This window comes from Astyanax mexicanus, chromosome 22 (assembly GCF_023375975.1).
Source record: "Astyanax mexicanus isolate ESR-SI-001 chromosome 22, AstMex3_surface, whole genome shotgun sequence".
Lineage (NCBI taxonomy): Eukaryota > Metazoa > Chordata > Actinopteri > Characiformes > Acestrorhamphidae > Astyanax > Astyanax mexicanus.
Window position 1 is genome coordinate 247309 of NC_064429.1, and position 17224 is coordinate 264532.

Consider the following 17224-nt stretch of genomic DNA (forward strand, 5'->3'; position numbering starts at 1 on the left):
AAGTCTTCACATATCATCTTCCAGAATCTCTGAACAGGCATGCAAAACCATATAGCATGTATATAATTCTCAATATGATTGCCCGAACAGTTAGTGCATATATTTGTTTCTCTAAGGCCCATTTGGAACATTCTATGCCCTGTATAATGTGTTCTATGGAGAATTTTGTATTGTATGAGTTGTAAATTTGGACTTTTCGTCATTTTGAAATTGTTTAAACATATCTGTGTCCAAAAGTTCTTATCTGGGTTCATGGAGAGATCTCGATCCCATTTTGTAATTGGGAGGGATATTGAATCATTAATTTTGGATAATAACTTATATATTTTTGATAACAATTTAGGAGTATAGAGATTCATGAACTCTTTTATCAATACTGGGATTTCTAATGTTAGATTATTTAAATTAAATCTTGCTTGTATAATGGACTTTAATTGTAGATACTCCAGAAATTTGCTACTGCTAATTTCGTATTTTGAAATAAGATCTTCAAATGACATAAAGGTCCCCTCCTGTATAACATGTTCTAAATTCTTAATTCCTTTCTCTTGCCATTGCGAAAAATTAATAACTGTTTTTTTCTGACATATATCTGGGTTGTTCCAAATGGGTGTCCTTTTACATGGTATTAGTGAAGACTTAGCTATCTTTAAAAACTCCCACCAAGCTGTCAGAGTGGTGTTTATGTTTAGGCTTTTAAAGCAGCTATGGTGTTTAATACTGGAGCTAATGAAAGGTAAGTCAGAGATTTTCACTTTTCCACTGAGTGTTTGTTCTAGGTCCAGCCAAGGGCTGCCTAAAGGGTTTGTTTTAATCCAACTTGTAACATATTGCAATCTATTGGCTAAAAAATAGTGATAGAAGTTTGGTAGTTCTAGACCACCATGGCATTTTAGCTTCTGTAAAGTCTTCAGACTTATTCTCGATGTTTTATTTTTCCATAAAAATGTTGAAATGTTTGAGTCTAATGACTTAAACCAAGCAGCAGGAGGTTTATTAGGGATTAATGAAAACAAATAATTGATTTTAGGTAGAATCAGCATTTTTACAGTAGCAACTCTCCCAATAAGAGATATAGGTAGAGAATTCCATCGTGTGAGATCGTCCTCTATTGTTTTTAGTAGAGGAGTATGATTCAATCGTATCAGGTCTGATAGCTTGGGGGAAAAATGTATACCTAAATATTTAATGTTGCCCGACTGTAGTGACGTAGTGCTCTGAAATGTACAATTCAGAGGTAGAACTGTTGATTTACTCCAGTTAATGGAATAATCTGATACAGATGAGAACTTATCTATGAGTGTGATTGTCTTTAGCAGAGAAGTTTGTGAGTCCCTAAGGAAAAATAATACATCATCAGCATAAAGGCTTATCTTATGGTCTGTATTTTCTGTTTGAATTCCTTTAATATCTACACTTTCTCGTATTTTTGCTGCTAGTGGTTCAATAAAAAATACAAAAAGTGAGGGAGAGAGCGGGCAGCCCTGTCTGGTGCCTCTCTGCAGACTAAAGCTTTGTGAAATAAGATCATTTGTCCTAACCCGTGCATTGGGAGAGCTATATAATGTTTCAATCCAGTTTATGAAGGATGGACCAAATCCAAATTTATTTAGAACTGCTAACAGAAATTTCCAATTTACCCGGTCGAATGCTTTCTCTGCATCTAGAGAGACAACTATGGTTTCTAATTTGTTAATGGAACAGTAATCTATTACATTTATTAGTCGACGTGTGTTATCGGCTGAGTGCCGGCCTTTGATAAAACCTGTTTGGTCCGAATGTATAATGGATGGAGTGATTTTTTCTAACCTCCTTGCAAGAACTTTGCAAATTATTTTAAGGTCTACATTTATAAGCGAAATTGATCGATAGCTGGATGGGAGTGTTGGATCTTTGCCTGGTTTAAGAAGCAAGGTAATGTTGGCAGAGTTCATGTTTGGAGATATTATGCGGTCCTTCTTGATTTGAGTGACCATTCTAAAAAAAATGGGTTCTAACACAGACCAGAATTCTTTATATAACTCTGCAGGAAAGCCATCTGGACCTGGAGCTTTATTATTTGGGAGATCCTGTATTGCTTTAAAGAATTCGGAAGATGAAAAAGGTGAATCAAGAGTCATAACCTGTTCCTCATCTAGTTTAGGTAGATTTATATTTTTCAAAAATTCTTCAATGTCAGCATCAGATGGATTAATCTGTGATGAGTATAATGCCTCATAAAAGTCTTTAAAATTGTTATTAATTTCCTGTGGGTCATGAGTAATGTTACCAACAGAGTCTTTAATTGAAGAAATAGCTGTTTTTTCTTTATTTAGTTTTAATTGGTTTGCCAGGAATTTTCCAGATTTATTTCCATGCTCGAAGTTTTCCAAACGCAGCCTCTGCAACATAAATTGTGTCTTTTTATCAATGATTTCATTTAGTTCCAATCTTAATTTCCGCAGGGTGTTAATTATATGTTCTTGTGGTGAAGCAGCATAGGCTGTTTCTAATGATTTTATTTTCTGTTCCAATTCTGACACACGAGTTTTTTCTTTAATTTTCTTATGTGCGCAGTAAGATATTATTTTACCCCGCATTACTGCCTTCCCTGCTTCCCAAAGAACACATGGCGATATTCCAGGCAGGTCATTATGTTCTAAATATATAGCCCACTCTTTTTTGAAGTAATTAATGAAATCTTGTTCATTAAGTAATGATGTATTAAATCTCCAGTTCCTAGCTGGTGGTATAACTCTTTTCCGTGTCAAAGACATAGACACCGGTGCGTGATCGCTAATAATGATAGGGTGAATTTGAGTGTCTGTGATTTCCCTCATCATAGAGCGGCTAACTAAAAAGTAATCTAAGCGAGAGTGAGATTTATGTACGTGTGAGAAAAAACTATACTCTCTCAGAGTGGGGTGATGTGAACGCCAAGCATCGCATAGACCAAAATCCTTCATGTACTGTTTAAGAATGTCTGCAGACTGCCAGTTCCTTTGACTCACTGCTGTACTGAGCCTGTCAATCTCTTCATTAAGTACCAAGTTGAAGTCTCCTCCTATCACCAGTGTGGTGTCAGAGTGATCAGAAAGTGAAGTGAAAAAGGTATGAAAGAAGGAGGGGTCATCAACATTTGGCGCATATATACTAGCAATGCAAAAAATAATATTTTGAATAGATAAATTAAGTATTATAAATCTGCCTTCTGGGTCTGATATAGTGTTTCTGATGGTGAAGTTTAACTTTTTGTTAATCAATATAGCTACACCTCTTTGTTTGGAGTTATAACAGGCTGAGTATGTGTGAGGAAACTGTGGAAAGGAGAATGTTTGCGCAGATGTTTTAGATACATGTATCTCCTGTAGAAACACAATGTCAGCCTTTAAATCATTTAACCGATGGGCAATTTTTACCCTCTTTTCCCCCGAACCAGCTCCACGTACATTCCATGAGACAAACCTCAGCATGCTCATATTTGAGTTACCTGGGAAAGTCACGTGTGCTCACTAACGGTGTGTGTGTGTGCTCGTGTGGTAAACATGTTGGGTGCAAAAAAACAACAAAAAAAACAAACAAAAAACAATAACAAAACAAAAAAACAAAAAAACAATGAGTGCTTAACATGGTAACAGTCTACTATACTGATTGACCCGGCATTAATAGTTATAAACAGACATATATAATGAGCTTTTAGCGGAGAAGGAGTGAAAGAGTCAGAACAGACGTGTTTGTATACAGATCACCTGGTCAGTACAGCCATGGCGTGGTTTTCTGGTCGCGGTGAAGCTGTCCGTTCACGTAGAGTTTATCCACCGCGATGACAGCCCGAGAACCTTCCTGGATGTATTTTTTTCGGATAGGGAACAGAACTTTGCGTCGCTCCAGGATTTCTTTGGGAAACTGGTCGTTAACGCTGAAGTCCGTTCCCCTCAGCTCTCGCCCGCGGCTCTTCACCAGTTCCTTCTGTTTGAAGTGTTCAAACTTAGCCACGATGGGTCTGGATCGTTGTCCTCCGGGTCGTTTAGCTCCTATGCGGTGAACGCGAGCGAAGGTGATGGTCTTCACGGTGTCCTCCGGAAGCTTCAGGTAAGTCTGTATGAACTCCTTCACTGTTGTCTCCGGGTTTTCCTCTTGCTTCTCTGGTAATCCAGAAAACACGAGGTTGTCTCTCATGCCGCGTGCCTGGAGCTCGAGGACGGTCTCTTTTATTTTTTTATTTTCCTCTGAGAGCTGGGTCATTCCCTTAGTGAGGGAGTTCACCGACTCTCTGAGGGCAGTGTTTTCCGCAGCGAGTGTTTCCACCTGCTGCTGGCTGAACTCCACAGACTCCTGCAATGCCTGAAACTCCTTATGGAGAATTTCCAGAATGGAAAGGCGAGCGTCGAAACTGGACAGCTTCTTATCTATGGACTCCAGAATATCCACCATATCGCTGGAATGTGAAGTAGCCCCAGGAGAATCTTCAGGGCGACTCCTCTTGGCGGACGGAGCTCCTTTTTTACCTGAGGGAGTCGGCGTTTTGTCTGGTTTCCCCATGACAACTCGCTCGAAACACTCGTCAATAAAAGTTTGCAGACTGTCCAGGTCCTCTTCGCCGTCCTCCAGTGCGCTTCAGGTAGTTATTATCTAACTAATATAAACTTTATAGCCTTTAAAGCTGTCTAAATCTAAGCTGGCTAATTAATCTATACAGCTAGTGTTTAGCAATCACTGCCTCGCTGCCTTGCTCAATACTGCCGAGATTCGCGTTAAGGTCTCGCGTTACCTCAGCATCTCCTCTCGCGTTACCTCAGCATCTCCTCTCGCGTTACCTCAGCATCTCCCTCAGCAATACTCTTCTTTCCTTACTTCAGTTTTTATATTATATAATGGAATTAATGTATGAGTACTAAGGAATATATTGTCTTTTTCAGGTATCAGGTGCCGAAGGTGACCAGCCAGATGGCCAGACGGGCGTATGAGACAGCCACGAAGGACATGCCCGATGCTGAAAAGTCCAAGGTGGCGGGCTACCTCACCACTCGACGGCCACGGCAGAGAAGCACTACCGGATGAAGGAGATAAGCTCAGGGGTAGATGCGTGCCTGATCCTGAGGAGCCTGCGGGGTGATTCAGAGTAAGTATTTGTTCATGTTGTCACTAGGATGGTCTAGCATGGTTACATTTCAACTATTTGTATTTTTTTTCTGTACTCATCATTTTTCTCATTTCCTCTACTTGCAGTAGTGACCAGAGCGACCACACACCCACGGGTTCCGCGGCATACTTGACCGACCAAGCTGCATATGACAAGTTGCTCCGGTCATATCCAGTGACGTTGGACGGGGTGCCACCCAAGCGGTCTAAGCGGGTATCCCTGGCTGGGCAGTACGAACGCTACTGCTATGATCGCTGGCGTAGGGAACAGCTCGAGCTTCGGGTGCAGCATGTTCTAGGTGAGTCTTTAAGAATTAATCTCTTAGCCTAGTCTTAGTCTAAACTCTAATTACTACCTGGAATGCACATCATATTTGTTATGTCTGAACCTACTGACTAATTTCTTTTTTTTTTTTGCTTTCTTCACAGAGCACTTTGCCCGTAGACTGCCCTCTGAATCCAGAGTCAAGGCCTGGATTGAGAAGCAAGGGTGGTCTTCAAACATTTCAGATGCTGCATCCATCGTCCAGCAGTGGAAGCCATCTGGGGGCATTGACGTTGCGATGAACAGTGCTGTGCTACAGAAGTTTTGCAGGACGCAGAGGTGGAAGGGACTCTCAGTGGCAGAGATAGAGGGGGAGGGTAGGGGAGTGGTAGTTACAAGGCCTTTTGCCTGGGGGGAAGTCATGTGTGACTACCACGGTAAAGTGGTGTCTAGACAGGAGGGCTTAGTGACCCATGCAACAACAGCAGAGCAAGAGAGTGGGTACATGTTCTTTTACAATTCTGGACAGGTAGCCCGTTGTATTGATGCTCACGAGGAAGAGTGTCTGTGCCATCCAGGAATGTGCACATTTGGCCGTCTAATTAACCACTCCTCCAAGAAGGCAAATTTACGACCACGGTTGTATAGTGTAGATGGCAAAGACGTAATCCTCTTTATTGCCATACGCAATATTAAAGTTCAAGAGGAGCTCCTGTTTGATTACGGCGTCAACAGGAAGTCTTTTGCTGGGGAGGGGTTAGATTTAGTATGGCTGTAGTCCCTGCAGCAAAAATCTGAACTGTAAATTTAAATAAATATGTAGATAGAACTGTAAATATTAGGGTTAGTTAGAATAATGCTATTGTCTTCCAAATGAAGGCCCTCTGACTCTAAGATCCCCAGCAGGCTTAAGTTCTTCACTGTGGACACTGCAAACAAAACAAATATATTCAAAGCTCTGTATCTTCATAGGACAATATCAAATTGCAAAACGTCAATAGACCGTTTTGTAGAGCACGTCAAGACCTATCCAAGGACGTAAGGGTTGTGTCTGTATCATGTACACAGCCAGAGATATGGACCGGTAAACATGGCTTTTCTATAGCCGAAAATAGTGCACCTCAGGCGGCCGCATGACTGCTGTGACCCGCTGGACTGCTAATACCTAGGGCCGATTTTGAACACCCGTAACTCAAAGAAAACTAAATCTATCAACATGGGATTTTACCAGAGTACAGTCGAGGGCATTCCCTGTCCAATGAGGCTAAGCGTCCGGGTATCACTTATGTGGAGGGAGAGTAATTTTTGTTTAAAATGACCAAAAAAGTTAGAGAGGGTGGCAGACTTCCAGAATAAAGGTATCACTGTGACCGATTTTGAACAGCAGTAACTCAATGAAAACTGAACATATCCACATGAAATTCAAGATACTTGTAGCGTGAGAAATGCCCTTTCTAAAGAGCCCATAAACATCCATGTGTATAGCAGTCCCGCAGAGAACTGCACCCTCAAATATGGCGAGATTCAAAACGTTCTATCATCGCGGGCAAAGGTCTAATCGCAAAATACAGAGCAGGTACTAGAGCATGTCAAGGGCTATCGAACGACATGAGGGTTTTGTCTGTATCTTGTACAGAGCCCGAGATATGGACCGGTAAACATGGCTTTTCTGTAGCCGAAAATAGTGCACTTCAGGTGGCCACAGTATGCGACTTTTGCGCCACATATAAACAGAGCTAACGTGCCAAAATGTTAACCAATGTGTCTGAAACTTGGACTGATTATAGAAGCATTCAAGTGCTTTCCAACATCATCCTGACTGCCTGTAACAGTTTGGTAGAATCAGAGATACAGAGCTGTAAATATCACCTGTGAGTAAGTTACAGGAATGATTCTTACATATTGTGAATGTACTCATCACAAGCTTTCCACAGATACCAAATATGTGCATATATCTGGATGTTCCAGGTTGAGAAGCTGGGAACTGGAACTCCAGGGTTGCAGTTCCCAGCCTCTCAATCTCAATGTCTCCCAGCCTGTGAATTGACTTAATTAGCATATGACTTGTGCTCCCAGCTTGTAAATGGGCACATCAGGCCAGTTGATAGGCCATGCTAATGAGGCCTGCCCCCATGAGGCCTGTGAGGTGGCAGTGAGAGGCTGGGAGACAGCAACCAGTTCTCAACCTCATGGAGTATGGTACAGGAGTTATTCTTACATATTTGGAAAGTACTCATCACAAGCTTGAGAAGCTGTTACAGGTTGAGAAGCTGGGAACTGGAACTCCAGGGTTGCAGTTCCCATGTTGAGAAGCTGGGAACCGGAACTCCAGGGTTGCAGTTCCCAGCTTCTCAACCTGTAACACCCAGATATATGCACATATTTGGTACCTATGGAAAGCTTGTGATGAGTACTCCCCAAATATGTAGGAATAACTCCTGTACCATACTCTCAGGTTGAGAACTGGTTGCTGTCTCCCAGCCTCTCACTGCCACCTCACCCAGCCTGCTGACTCCCAGCCTGTGAATTGACTTAATTAGCATATGGCTTGTTCCTCAATTCAGAGTTCAACCTGTCACCTCATTGGCCCCCTCTGGACCACAGCCATCATCCAACCAGGTGATACCCCAGTCAAGTGGGGGACGTGTCCTTTTGTTTACAGTAGCATATAAGCAGATGGTTTGAGCCTCCCAAACCACCTCTGATCCTTGTCTTACCAAGATCAGCGACCTCCTTGACCTGCTCTGCTCCAGTGACCAGGAATCCTCTTGACTGTCTGAGATGGCTTCTTCTTCTGCTGCTTCTTCTTCTTCTGCTGCTTCTGCTGAGTAAGTACAAGTTTGTCTTTGATTTGCTGTAGTAAACTATCTCTGACTTGGCTACAAGGAAAATGCTATGGGAACGTTACTTGTTTTAGGATTACGTAATGCTGAACAATTCTATGTAAATTTAGCTTTACAGGGACAATAAATATGTGAAGATATCTAATGTCTATTTCTCTTTTTTTCTGTTTTTATCTAACAGGAAAGCTAGCAATAGGACCTTCCTCCTGTGTCCTATGTGCAAGAAGACTCATTGGAGCCTTCCAGTTCACCTCAGAAGATCCTGCATGAAGAACTCCTCAGAAGCTGACATTCGGTCTGTGGTGGAATCTGCCAAGAGAGCTGCCAACAATTTGCTTCGTACTGGCCGTGTCTGGGAGTACTCTCTCATCACCAGGATCATGCAGAGCCCTGACCCTGTTGGCAGGTAAGATGCTGACAATGGTTACTTTTAGATATCATAAAGTACGTTTCTTATTCTGTTATAAGAAAGCTAAATGTAAATATGTCTTTTATTCCTCGCAGGATGATCGAGGAGCTGCAGAGCAGAGGGATGGCTGTGGTTGGCATCCCAACTGAAGACCCGGCTCCTGTTGCTCCTGCTGTTCCAGCTGTTCCGGCTGTAGCCCAACTGCCAGTTGAGGCTCCGTCTGAGTCCGGCTCAGAAAGCTCTGGGGAACTCTATCAGTGGTGAGTGTTTACGTTCCTTGATTTTTCTCATTCCCTTTAGATTTTTAGGAGGTCACTGTGTTTCTCGTGAAGTGCCAAACTTCACTAATACTTGTTTTTTCTGTTTGTGTTTTTTCCCAGCCCTGATCCCACGATGCAGGGAACTTCCGTTAGGGAAAGGATGTCAAGTTTGGGCCTCTACAAGAAGCACTCGCTTGACCATTCTCTCCTTGCCAAATTCGCCAAGTTTCTACAGAGTGACTTGTGGAACGAAAACTTCAAACAGGAGGTAAGAAAATTGATTACAAAATATATTAGTCATTACATAATTATAAGAAGACATATTAGTCCATCTATTTCATCTAAACATCAACAGGTTTTAAAGTAAATCTCTTATGTTCTGCTGTTTTCCAGGTGGAGAACGTTGCCAGGTTCCTGTACTACATGGACCCCCAGCAGGCCAGTCTCCAGTTTGTCCGTCAGCATGAGAAGACCCGGGAGTATTTCCTCAAGCTCTCAGAGGCCGGACTCTGCAAGCAGACGGTGCAGAATTACATCAAGAGCGTTAAAAGGTGAGCAGTGTACTCCTGATGTATAGACTATGCTACACACTGCTAAAATTTGATTTCATATGAAATCTTTTCTGAATTATTTTTAAGTGTGACTGACTTTTCCCTTCTTCTTTCCTTTCCTAAGGTTCCTGAAGTTCCACGTGGGCAGCACTAACCTGTGCTTCGAAGACAGAGTCCTGCACGCTGACTGCCAGAACTACGTCTTGTTCCTGAGCAACATCCAGACTGTGACTTCTAAGCAGGTCAGCAAGGAGACGACCAGGAAGAGGTCAGTATCTTTATTTAATATTAATATAACAGACTTGACACACAGTGCAGTTTTAATAATAATAATTAATTATAGTTTATAATAGTTTATTGTTCTTTTTCCGAAGGAGGCCATGACTGTGTTGGATGCTGCTAGGGAAGACTTCCTAGCTGTCATCGGGAAGCTGAATCAGTTGAATCATTCACTTAGTTTAACTAATGAATGATTTGTTTGCGTGCTGTAGGTCACGGAATGGACCAGTCGCAGGAGAGTATATGGGTGTTACTGATGTATGGCTTTTACTGCAACAGGAGGGATCGAAGATTACCTGTACTCAAATTCTCTGAATCTTTTAATGGCATTATGAACGGAGTGTTTCAGGCATGCTGCCTTTATATCTAATCAAGAGGCTGACCTGTTTCCAATTAACCTGTTCACCTGTGGAATGTTGTAAACAGGTGTTTTGTTGCAGCAGTCCCAACTTTTTCAGAACATGATCCAAATAAAAATGAGTCAATATTTGCAAAAACTGTTTCTGTTTGATTATTAAATGTATTTGTAGCGTATTCAGTTAAATATAGGTTTTAAAGGATTTGAAGCTCAGCATATTCTTTTTTGTTTAGTTATGTTATACGCAACATCTTAATTGAAATTGGGTTGTAATAAAGCACAAACAATTTGTGAAGTTGTGTCTAAAGATTTTTTTTAAATAAATCTTCAAGTCAAACTTGCTTCTTTGCTTCAAGTTATTCACACCCAGTGGTTTGTAGGTAATGGGAATTGTTTGCTTTCATTGTTTCCTGTTAATGATCATTTTAATAGGCATTAGTGTGTGACTAGTTAACTGCATACTATTGAAAGAAGTAAAAGAGAGACTTGTTATTTAATGTAAATTAAGGTGATTAAAGAGTGTTGATACAAAACGTCTAAGATGATATGAAGGATTTATATTTTTGCTGCTTAAGTAGATGGTTGCGTGAAGGCAAATAGTGTTAATGTAATAATGTATTTTTGCTCAACAGACACTTTAAACATTTATTGCAGTAATATATGCATTTTGTCTTTCGTATGCCAGTGTTTTTTTGTCTGTGTAGAGCAGCTTTGTGACTATGCCTGTAGTAAAAACATCTACAGAAGTACCCTTTTATTTAATTTTTAAAATTATTCTTTGTCCATGTGTTGTGGATGGTACTAGTTTTTGTGAATGGTGAATGTTTTATAAAATGTACTGACTTACATCTACGAACTCATAGAAAATCATAGAATAGAAAAATGTTCCTTTCAAATGCATATAAATATAAGTATAGTTTATTTAGTACCTATCCTAAAAGCTATATAAACGAGGCTAAAGTACTCCATAGTGATCAAGGTAAGTTAAAATAATTCATATGAGTATTAGTGCTAAATCAGACAGTAAGGATGGTTTTGTACAAGTTCTAAATAAGATTAAATAAAGCTGAAGTCTTAACGTTTGTCACATAGTTATTGGAATTCTATGTTGAGATACATATATTTTATATGTTTATAGGTTTATAAATGTATGAGCTTACAGCGGTGTTAAGAACAACAGTATATGAGCACAATGAAAATAAATGTATGTAGAAAATTGAGTGTGTGTGTGTGTATATATATATATATATACATATATACATACATACATACATACATACATACATACACACGCAAAGCACTTTATAGTGCCATATGTTTTTTTTCCGAGGAAAAGCTTTTAGTCACAGATTATTAAATTAATTAATGAAATGCAAAACACAGGATGGCACTTATGATTAAATGTATTGATGAATTGATTTCTGATTGGATGCTTTGTAGAAATGAATGAGTAATGTAACCAAAATTTAACAGTTTGCAGACGCCATCAAAGTAAACTTCATTTCACATAGTAGTACATTCATACACAGTCAGCTAATCTATTTTTACATTTTAGTTTTATAAAGCAAAAACATAACATGCTTCATAAACTTATTTATTTGCAAATAAAAGTGTAAAATGTACCCATACTCACTCGTTCAGATACAATATGCATAGTGACAATAAAAATACAACAAGCACTGTGAATAACGTTAGTAAAGACAATTTAATTAGATTAAAAGTAAAAACTCTCCACATAAGGAGCTAACACGGCCTCCAGCTGGTCTTAGTGGAGTTTAGCTCTCCGTTATAAGAGCCTTATCCCTGGCCCAGTAATCGCGTTCATTCCTGGAGACAAATAATCTGAATTAGTAACAGCGCTTAATGGAGAACACAATCATAATTCCACTATTTACACATTAAATCACTCAGTCACAGGTTAATCTAAAATTACTTTGTGTAACAGTTAACCCTTTTACACTTGCGCGGGGTTAGCTTAGCATGTTAGCGGGCGCTAGTTTAGCGCAGCAGCCGCGTTTGCTACTCGGATATTCGGCTAACATTTGTAGCTTACCTGGTATATCGGCTAAACCCCAAAGCTAACTAAAGCTTCACCCGCTCAGGTCTTACTTTAAATAAAGTACATGTGGAAAAACAACACTGGAAAACCAAACTCAAAACCGTCTATAATATACTAGTTTGATACTCACATACAGCAGTGAGTGGAATTACAGACACGCCCTCGTAGTGCCGACTGTTTTTAAATCTGAGCGCTAGAACTCTCCACTTGGGAAGCTATGGAAGTAAAACAGTGTCACCAGACTTTGAAATTTAAAAGCACTTGAATTTTTAGCACTGAATTATTTTACATTGAATTATTGCATGTGATTTTTTTGCCTCTGAAAATTCAAGTTTTCAAAATTAAATTAAAAATATAGCCGCAAGCGGCAATCATCGGGTTCAAGCACCAACTTGCACAATGGTGCCTACTGGAGCATTGAATGGGGATGTGTAAGAAGGTCTAATATGATTGGAGATGCCCTGTCACATTTAGAAATTATCAAGTTTTTCACCTGTTATTAATGTTGAGCAGAGGCCTTTCAACCTGATCAGTGCTTAAATTCACATGTAAATCTAGTGAACTTTGTAGGATATTCATTAAGTGAGTTAGAACTAGTCAAAAGGTGTCTACATGTTATTGGTATTGATCAGGTGGCTTCAACCAGAATGTTCACAAAGTGGTATTCAGATTGACCTTTGAACCTTTGCAGAACAAGCTGAAATGTTTGACCAAACAAGTTTAAATTAACACAAAGGAGTGAATGTTCTGATATGACATGTAATTACGAAGTTATTATAAATCTAGTTCTGAATTAAATGGCGCTTCATCAAGCACCAACTAGCACAATGGTGCCTACTAGAGCATAGGATGGTGATGTGTAAGAAGGTCTAACACAATTGGAGACATTCTGTCACATTTAAAATGATCAAAAGTCTTTCACCTGTTATTAATGTTGAGAAGAGGCACAAAGGAGTGAATGTTCTGATATGACATGTAATGTCAAGTTACTCTTAATCTAGTTCTGTATTAAATGGCGCTTCATCAGAGTGATATTGTACAGAGGTCTTTAACATTGTGAGATTACAGCAAATACTGCAGAGTTACAGCAATTTAGGTTAGAAATTCCAAGGACGCACAGATTGCTTGATGCCTGGAGAGTATTGTATGTGAAATTTTCACAAATGTTTTTAATGAACATTTACCTAGAGACTCTACAGTGTGCAGCAAGACTGAAATGGAGGTGATAGGCCAAATATCCAGAGAGTAGTTTCAATATAGCTATTTTCAAACAATTAGCAATTACGAATGAACAAAGCACTTTTTAAACATAGTTGTATTGAGAAATTTGTCAGAGCCACTGTACTAAATATGGCAAAAACAATTAGATGTCAAAATAGTACAGCATGATTGACATATACTCGTTTTTTTGGAACAGCGCCCCCCAGTGGGCGGATTGTTTCAGCACTTTGCAGGTCACTACAGTGTCTCCACCTGAACATAACTGCCAAATATCATCCAGATTGGGCAACATTCAGCCTGCCAAAATGTCTGCTGAATGCTGATTGGCTGATGGTGTTCAGCCATGTTGATTGATTAAGTTGCCCTTTGAACATCCTTTAGAGGCTGTATGATAGATTCTGCATGCAAAGTTTCAACTTGCTAGGTTGCACGGTTGCTGAGAAACAGTGCTCCAAATTTACCTCTTGAAGTGAATGGGGCATATATCCGGAAGGACTAATTTGCATATGGCGGCCATATTGTTTACATATTTCAACTTTTTCTTAATGAATATTGAAGCGCATGCTCTCACGAGTGTTTTGATACCAAACATGCCAGGATTGGTCAACATTCCTAGGACTAGTTTGCAAAAGTAGGTTTTGCATATTATGCAAATTAGCAAAAAATCTATATAGACGGAAGTGCATGGTCCAAATTGGAAAGTTATTGGTATTGACCCAAGGAATCCATCAAAAAAAGAATTTTGAATGTAGGTCTTATGGTTTTTGAGTTATTGAGAAAATTGTGAAAAATGAATTTCCTTGTTTATAGCGCCACCACTTGACCAATCGGTGCCATTGTTGTCCACCGAGATACACTGATCCTACATCTACCTACCAAGTTTCATTTCTCTATGACTTACGGTTTAGGCTGCACAACTGTTTTTTCAGGAGAAAAAGAATAATAATAATAAATATAGCCGCAAGCGGCGATTTACGGGGTTCGAGCGTTACAGGCAAAGAGACCCCTGGAGGCCAGTTAGGCTTAAAACATGTTGCCGGTTGACCGGCATCGCCAAACTGGATGAGGATGACCAGCATGACCGTGAAGACCAAGCTAGATTACCAGCATGACTAATCTGGATGACAAACTTGTTGACCATATTGACCAAGCTGGAAGACCATAATGACCAAACTGGATGACCAGCATGGCAAAGGTGGTTGGCCAGTATGACCAAGCTGGAACACCACCATTACTATGAGGACAAAGCTGAATGACCAGCAGGACCATAATGACCAATGTGAATGGCCAGCATGACCAAGCTGGATGGCCAGCATAACCAAGCTGGGTGACCAGCGTGACCATAAAGACCATAATGGCAACGCTAGATGAGTGGTGTGAGTAAACTAGTTGAAAAGCATTGATAAATTGAGCTGTAGTGTTCATCAGGTTTTATGTGGTGTCTTACTGCACTCTAGTGCGCATTTGGTGAAACAAATTCAGTTCTTAAATTGAAAAAACACAAGGCATAAAAAGGGCATATAAATAACCCGTATATAGTATATAAGTTTTGACCTGATTAACATTCCGCCTGTTAAAAGGTTGCTGGAATGTGATTGGCTAATAGTGACCACAAAAGTGTCCATATCAAATTTTCATTTGGTGTACCATTAGTGCATGGGCCATAGATGATAATTGGCTAGGATGACCTTGATAGCTTGTATGGTTCTAGAGAAACAGCTATCGAGCATTGGCCCCGACCCCTGGGGGGGTGTATGTCTACTTAATCTGACAGGGTATCTGAGAATCATGTAATGATCAAAGGACTGAAGTGGTATTAGTGTCAGGTTAAGCATTCAAAAGTTATAAGTGTTAAAGACATTTTACTGCACCATGGTAGAACTCATTTGCATATGGCGGCCATATTGTTTATAAATGTAAAGATTTTTTAAATAATTATTGAGGAGTAAGCTCTGCTGAACTGTTTGACACCAAACATGTCATGATTGGTCAAGGATCCAAGGACAAGATCTCAAAAGTAGGTTTTGCATATTATGCAAATTTTAAAAAAAATTAAGTGGGTGGAGCATAAACAAGAATGACCCAGGCGGCTGACCAGCATGAACAAGAAGGATAAATATGTTCAATTAAGCAAGACAAGCAAGATTGAATAAGTTCAGCAGAGCTTTAATTTAGAATAATTCACCTGTAGCTGTTTCACCAAATGACCACCAGAGCGCAGCAAGAGACCACATATAACCTGCTGGAAATCTATCACTCTATCAGAAAAACAGAACATTCCCTATCAGTGTGTTTCTATTTATTAAAAAGAGAAGAAAAGTCCGATTGGGCTCCAAATTGGTACTCATGATCATGTGGTCTGTATATACATGTATGTAAATTTGTGTGTTGATAGGGTCAAAGGTTCCTGACTTCTGTCCATTTAGGCTTGAAAAAAGCGATAATACAGGCTTATGGCCTACAAAATGGCTGTTGCTCTTTGGCCATATAAGAGGCAAAAAATATCTGATTTGGCTCAAAATTTGCAATCAAGATCACAATATCAGTCTATATATGTATGTCAATTTCTGTGTCAATAGGGTCAAAGGTTCCTGACTTCTGTCCATTTAGGTTTGAAAAAAGCGATAATACAGGCTTGAGGCCTACAAAATCGCTGTAGTTTTCCAGCCGTTGTAGAGGCAAAACATGTCCGTTTTGGCTCAAAATTTGCAATCAAGATCAGATTATCAGTCTATATATGTGTATAAATTTGTGTGTTGATAGGGTGAAAGGTTCCTGTCTTCTGTCCATTTAGGTTGGAAAATAGCGATAAATAGAATAAATTGAAAATAGTTATTTTTTCACTGTAGAGCCTACTGAAGACTTATTTGGCTCATACTTGGCACATGTGCTTCAAATGTCATTGTTAATTAGTAGCTTCAACAGTTTTGGCATGTTTTAAACTTTGACAGAGTTTTGGCCAAATAACTCTGAAAAGGCTTTCACGTACATGTTTGATCAAGGTTTATGGGCCTCAAGTAGTTAAATTGTCAAGATTTTTTTGATAATTATTTACCTACAGGGTCTCAAGATTGCATCAAGACCAAATTTGTTTTGATTGATTAAGGACTTAAAGACAAGTTCGAAAAGAGCAATTTCAACTCTTTTGGCCACTGATGAAAATCTTTGCATTTTTGGTAAATACATGTAATTACAAAGTTGTAAAGGCTACAGCAAAGTATACAACTAAAAAAGAATAACAAGCCTAGGCCACTTGTACCTTTAGATATAACTGATTTTCTGCTATAGCGCCCCCTTGAGGCCAATCAACGCCATATTTTAATGGATGATAGAAGGCCCTGAGATACATGTAGGGTATAAGTATCGTCCTGATTGGTCATTGTTTAGCATGTCAAAAGCTTGCTGGAATCTGATTGGCTAATAACGATCGCAAAAATTTGCATATCAAATTTTCCTTCTGTAAAACATTAGGACATAGGCCATAGATTATACATGCCAAAGGAGAGCTTCGTAGCTTGTACGGTTCCTGAGAAACAGATTTTTAGCTTTGGCTCCGCCCCCTGGAGGCGTATGTCTACACAGATTGACGGGCTACCTCAGAATCATGTTGGCATCAAAGGTCTAAAGTGGCATTAGTGTAGGTTTAAGCATTCAAAAGTTACAGCTGTTAGAGTAAATTTGGGTGTGCCACGGTAAGATTAATTTGCATATTGCGGCCATATTGTTTACAAATTTCTCAATTTTTTTGATAATTATTGAGGTTGGGACTCTGCTGAGTTGTTTGACACCAAATATGACAGGATTGGTCAATGACCCTAGGACAAGTTCTCAAAAGTAGGTTTTGCATATTATGCTAAA

The 17224-nt window shown here is 39.6% G+C and overlaps 1 protein-coding gene across 2 annotated transcripts; it reads left to right on the forward strand.

Moving 5' to 3' along the window:
• Positions 1-8109: 8109 nt before the first annotated feature.
• LOC125786852 (uncharacterized) lies at positions 8110-10376 on the forward strand. Of its 2 annotated transcripts, none has more exons than XM_049470471.1 (7): positions 8110-8214; positions 8411-8635; positions 8734-8898; positions 9019-9166; positions 9292-9449; positions 9574-9717; positions 9827-10376. In XM_049470471.1, exons 1-7 carry the CDS (start codon positions 8168-8170, stop codon positions 9831-9833), a joined length of 894 nt encoding a protein of 297 aa, XP_049326428.1. In that variant the 5' UTR covers positions 8110-8167; the 3' UTR covers positions 9834-10376. The 2 variants fall into 2 exon arrangements, with proteins under 2 accessions (XP_049326428.1, XP_049326427.1); XM_049470470.1 differs by having other exon boundaries at positions 8111-8214; positions 9824-10376.
• Positions 10377-17224: the final 6848 nt, after the last annotated feature.

Coding starts and splice junctions, on each gene's coding strand:
- LOC125786852 (XM_049470470.1), top strand. CDS start 8,168: ATGGCTTCTTCTTCTGCTGCTTCTTCTTCTTCTGCTGCTTCTGCTGA. Junction 8,636..8,733: donor AGCCCTGACCCTGTTGGCAG/GTAAGATGCTGA, acceptor TATTCCTCGCAG/GATGATCGAGGAGCTGCAGA. Junction 8,899..9,018: donor TCTGGGGAACTCTATCAGTG/GTGAGTGTTTAC, acceptor GTTTTTTCCCAG/CCCTGATCCCACGATGCAGG.